The sequence below is a fragment of the Mesitornis unicolor genome, unplaced genomic scaffold (assembly GCF_000695765.1).
Source record: "Mesitornis unicolor isolate BGI_N332 unplaced genomic scaffold, ASM69576v1 scaffold13499, whole genome shotgun sequence".
NCBI lineage: Eukaryota > Metazoa > Chordata > Aves > Mesitornithiformes > Mesitornithidae > Mesitornis > Mesitornis unicolor.
Window position 1 is genome coordinate 53282 of NW_010209452.1, and position 6071 is coordinate 59352.

The following is a 6071-nucleotide window of genomic DNA, read 5'->3' on the forward strand; positions in this document are numbered from 1 at the left end:
AGAGCGGATCAGAGAATACAAAAAGGTCAAGATGACCTTCAAATTCTTGCACCGGTTTCAAGTATTTTATTAGGTGAACTTGGAGTTTTTTCAAATAATGTTTACTTATCCCATCTAAAAACATTTCCTGTGTTTCAGACACAGCTTGAAATATGTAACTGCCAACAGCAAAGTCTGTGGGTTGTTTGGGGTTTTTTTGTTTTGTTTTTGTTTAAAGATGTGTTGTCAATGTGGTAAAATCATATACTCAAAAGAAAGGGAAAAAACAACAACAACATCAACAACGACAACAAAAAAGAAACAGAGAGAACTAACTGATTTGTCTGTCTTTCCTGTCAAGATCGCCCTCGCCTTGGCTTTGGTCAGAGGGAAGGACTTTATGTATGAGTCATACAAATGCTTGGCAAGTGCTCGTAGATCAGCAGATTCCGGGTTTAACTGGTCGATGTCGCTGGAAATCTCTGCCAAGAGCTTCTCCTTCTCCGCCTGTGGCATTCGCCCAAACCTGATGGCTGAAGAAGATGACAAGCAATTACTATGGCTATAGTTGCACTTAAAAAAGCATATTTGAATAGCTTTTTATGTCACCTTTTGTTAAGAGCTCTTGAAGTTTTTATTAAAACAGTTCTTAGGCAAGTAAGAAAAGTATTATTTTCTCCAGTAATATAGGCAAAACAGCTTTAAAGAAATGTAAATAAATAAATCTCAAAGAGGAAATAATCTATGTATGTGCCCAAACAGTAGGATTACAGTATCTTGCTTGGAAATGTATATATGTATAGTTGGCTCACCTGACAGAGTTGGTGAAAAACCACTGATTCTACCTCCAATCTAAATAAAATGTAAAGAATCTTTAAGATATTAAAATTCTGCTGGCTTAGGGTAGGAACCACCTTTCAGCTTTGTATTGTTTTAGGCAAATTCTTCATGAAACAAAACACTCACATGCCTTGCAGGAACAAATTCCTAAATAGTTCAACAGAACTTACTGTAGCGAGTGCTACACCAAAAGAATTAAGGAAGAAGAAATGAGGTTGTGCAGGGAATAAAAAAAGCCAGAAAAAGCCAGAGTTTCTAATGATAACTCTGTACGTGCAGCATTGAAAGAAGAGGAAACAGTTCTACCTATGATCTCACAATTGCTCAATGCCAACGTAAGGCAGGCTCAAAACCTCCTACTTTTACACATAGGTACTGACTATGCAAGACACAATTTATTTATATGAGGACTGACTTGGAAAATATATCAGATGAGCCATCAAGATCAAGACTGATTTATCATATGGTGTTTCAGTAAACAGAATTTCTTTTAGTTTATGAAAACAACAGAGAACAAAAGAGCATAAAAAACCCAAAACAAAACAGAAGGAACAAATAAAGGTTTGCATTTTGGCCTTAGGAGGAATAGAAATATTTTAAATATTTTTTCAGTGATTAGTGTCTTCCCTGGCTAAAGTAAAAGTGCTGTTCAGACCAAAGAGATGAATGATTATACTAGGGACGTTTATTTTGGAAATGACCAGCCACTTGCCTTTAATGAGTTTGCTTGCAGTGTGCTGACGGACAGAAATGACACAGTTTTCCAGGAATAAATAATTGTGCCAAATCCCATTAAAAACCCATTTGTCATATATTGTATTTATTGATCAGTTGCCTTATTTCATGGCTGCTGTTTATTTTTACAACTGTACTACATTTCTCTTTCAGCGAACTTAAGTCTCCAAGTGGTGCATACTGTAGCTTTCACACTTGCTTGGATATTCGTAGAGTCAACATGTCAGAATAAAAATCGTCACGAAAGGAAACCTAGTTCAATAGGTACAAATTAATATATTCTGCTTTTTTTTTTCCCCAGAAAAAGTCTGTTGCTTATAATTTTTTTCATATGGGAAATTTGGAATAATTGCCAACTGATATTTGTTTTGGATCATAGACACCATGGCATATGTACTTTTCTCTCTCTCATGGGAAACACTAAGTATTCTTAATCAGAAAACCAACAATAGTTTTCAGGGAGACATCACTGCTCTCGCTTCTTCTGAGAACAAAACATTTAAAGAAAAATCATTGACTTCATATCAGCTTATGTGACATACTGCAACGGCTCAAAGAGACTGACACGATTCTGTGAAGTAGTAACACGAATGGATGGACTTATGGTACTGTTAGTGATGTATCAAAATTTGATAGCAACCAATAAGATAAATGGATGAATTTAAAAAGTAAATAAATAGAAAGATAAAAAATTCAGCACGACTACAAAGAAATTAATTCAGCTACATATGCTTCCATGAACACTGGGAATCAAGACCATTTTGGTACTTTCTTTTTGCAGTTAAAATGGATTCTCTCGCTATTAAAAATTCTTACTTGTTAACAAAACTCCTTTGAGTTTGTTTAAAAACCATGTACATATGTTGATAACATTAAACCCACAATACTAATATCTGCATTTTAGACATTCTTGAAGATGTAAAATGAATGAAATAGGAGTGGTTAATGAAGTAAATAGGGTGAAAACTCTGAGAATATTTAATAGTATTTACAGAATTTTTTCTGATAACTAAGGACTGATTCAATAAAAAGAATCCCACTGTCATCAACATAATAAAGCTAAAATATATTACATACATATTGGCAGAAGTTTTTACAATGACCGCACATATAACTAAAATGTGGGGTCAAGAAAGCATTAAAGTAATAATAAAGTTCATAAAAGTGTTAAAGATTTAATTAAAATTCCATGGTGAACAGTGCAGCTAGACATTCATTAAATTCATATTTTCATTAAAAGCTGTTATGCTCTGCACTAAACCTGCTTTCAGCTCTAATATTAATTTCATATTAAATTTGTAACATTCATAGGATTATGTTTTATGATTAACTTGTCTGCTTTTCCAATGTTCATTTTGCAATAGCTTCATCAATGGAAACAAATACATCTTGTGACACTTTAATGCTCCTGATTGCGCTCTTGCCCACAAGTTCAACTCCTCCTCACCATCTGTTTTTGAAGAGGAATTTGCAACCTGAAGACCTAAGTGAAGCCTAGCAAGACTTCTCAGGCTATTACAGGGGACCCTTTAATCTGGATAGAAAGAAAGGCAAATATTAGCCTCATATAAAGGACTGTTAATAAAAAAGGGAGATCAGAGTTGCCCATGCCTATAAAATGTTGATCACTTCCTGAAATCTATGGAGTGCAATTTATTACGACCTGAAGACTTCTTAACACATAACAAGAAATCCTTAGGAACTCTGAGGAGCACGTCCTTTGAGACATTTCACAATCACAGCAGGAGCCAGGTGTGCTTTGGGCCAGAAAAATGGTTTTTTATTACAAATTCAACTTGTAAACTGTTTTTATATTTTATATGGAATACATGTATAACATGACATATAGTATCTTTATAATACGTTTACGATAAGTGATGCATCCCCAACAGCCTGATGTGAATTCTATCAGCTCGTTGTGTAAGCACACCGACTCTCAGTACTAGGGGAATGGAGCCTGACTGAACACCAGTCTGACATATGGTTCTCTTCTGGGCCTAATCGTGAGAGTTAGGTTTGGAGAAGCAAATAATTTGGAATCTCCCTGGCATACGACTCCCTTTCTTTAAGGTTGATTTTACAAACAAGGGATACAAATTCCTCACCCCCCACCCCTTTTAATCAAGCATCTACTGGAATATTCTTAATGATACACCAGAGCATATACAGCAGCTATGACACCCATCACTGAAATAGAATTGTTTAATGTAGAGATCCTATTGAAAAGATCAGGGATTTTCAAGACAGAGGTTGTTTTGTCACTCGAGAATAACTGACTAAGCTGTACAATTGTATTCTTTTAAAGAACAGGACTCAGACTGGTAACAAACATCCTGCTGGAAATTCAGACATGGGGGGAAAGACTAGGGCCTGTTATTCCAAGTAAGTTTACCAGAATTGAAAGGGGCAGTTTCTATTTTAAAATTTATGGCAGTTTTCCACATAACTGTACCTATCTACTGTGACACTGATCCTGCCAGTATGAAACAGGCTTCCTTGTAGTTTTGAGTATAAAGTGACAGCATAGTACATTTACGATGTTTTCTAAATATGCCCCTTATCCTACACCCTGATTCCTGTGCAGTCTCATGTCTGAGAGTCTCTTGGAAAGTAAACTGCAGCACTCACACTAGCAATTCAGTATTGCTAAACTACAGGTTGTTGAGAGGTCTCTGTTAAAAGTTTACAATAGCAGTGGTGTAGAATTCATAACAAATGACAACTTACATTATGTTTATTATTTTAATGGGAAATAAGATTGACTAAGGGTGTTCCAGAACCATGTTTCTGGTGTGATTATCTATCCGCAGCAAAGGATAATGAATTACCTTTGCAAAGCAGGCATGTGTTATAAGCCCTGGTGCTTATAAGATAAAATTATTTCCATTAATTTACAGATTGCATTAGAGTTCTTCACACTGTTAATATTTCATTTACTGTTCTAGAGTAGATGCCTACTTTTACTTATTTACCTTTATCTTCCTTGTGATGGTGATACTTATTTTCCTAAAAAGTGCTTTGAGATCTCTGCATGAAAAGTTATTACTTTGCTGTTTGTTTCCGTACTCTTCCTTGTTGGAATCATGTCTAATTTTTTGTTTCCATGTGTTTGAGAATTTGTATAATTTTTGCATACACAGTCAAAAAACCCCGAGAACATTAAAGTTAAATCAGAACATTGTCTTCACTGTGCTAAATTTTATGAATACATGCACCCTTACATATAATCTATCTTGGAGTTAAAGCCCAAAGATGCATAGGAAGACTATATCAAATGATACATAATTAAAGCAGCATATAAATTTGCTATATATTTTTAAGGAATATTTGGCATATGTTTGGCTTGGGGCCTCATCCTTGCTAATTTTTCTACAAAGATCAGATTCCTGTTGTGGGTTTTTTTTTTAAACAAGATTATTTTAAATTCCTTCTGTATAAACAAAAAAGAAAAAAAATCATAAATAAATAGTACTGCCAAAGGTAACATTGAATTATATAGCAAGGCTGTTAGGATCCCAAGACTACTTTGACAGAAAATTAGCAGATATTTTGTTTTATGGGAAACTGGGTTACACTCATTAACTTCTGTTCTTGATTGCTTGCATGCTGCATTCAGAATTGAGTCAGGTACAAACCAAGCTTACTCATAGCACAGAAAGCTCATGATGTTCAACAAGGCCAAGTGCAAGGTCCTGCACCTGGGTAGGGGCAATCCCAAGCACAAATCCAGGCTGAGTGGAGAACGGCTCAGAGCAGTCCTGAGGAAGAGGACTTGGAGGTGTTGGTTGATGAAAAACTCAACATGAGCTGGCAATGGGCACTTGCAGCCCAGAAGACCAACCAAGTGTGGCCAGCAGGGCCAGGGAGGTGATTCTGCCCCTCAGCTCTGCTCTGGTGAGACCCCACCTGGATACTGCGTCCAGTTCTGGAGTCCCCAATATAAGAAGGCCATGGAGCTGTTGAAGCGGGTCCAGAGGAGGCCATGAAGATGATCAGGGGCTGAAGCATCTCCCCTGTGAGGGCTGGCTGAGAGAACTGGGGTTGTTCAGTCTGGAGAAGAGAAAGCTTTGGGGCACGTTATTGCAGCCTTCCAGTTCCTGAAGGGGTCCTACAGGAAAGCTGGGGAGGGACTTTTTACAAGGGCAGGTAGTGATAGAATGAGGGGGAACGGTTTTAAACTGGAAGAGGGGAGATTTAAACCGGATATTAGGAAGAAATTCTTCCCTGTGATGGTGATGAGCACTGGCCCAGGTTGCCCAGAGGAGCTGTGGATGCCCCCTCCCTGGCAGTGCCCAAGGCCAGGTTGGACAGGGCCTAGAGCAGCCTGGGCTGGTGGAGGTGTCCTTGCCCATGACAGGAATTGGACTGAGTGAGCTTTAAGTCCCTTCCAACCCAAACCATTCTATGATTCTGTGATATGATTCTGTGATTTCTGATGGTTGAGGAAAATTTCAAGGATGGGTGGCATCCTTTTCTGCTTCTCTCTCCACCACCCTTCTGTGACCTCATCTCCTCTT

The 6071-nt window shown here is 37.4% G+C and overlaps 1 protein-coding gene across 1 annotated transcript in view; it reads right to left on the reverse strand.

Moving 5' to 3' along the window:
* The window catches only part of PPARG (peroxisome proliferator-activated receptor gamma), a 24637-nt gene that overhangs the window by 12611 nt on the left and 5955 nt on the right, over positions 1–6071 (reverse strand). The window contains exon 4 of the mRNA XM_010192885.1: positions 316–512. Within this exon, the coding sequence (XP_010191187.1) occupies positions 316–512 (197 nt within the window). The remainder of the gene's footprint in view (positions 1–315; positions 513–6071) is intronic.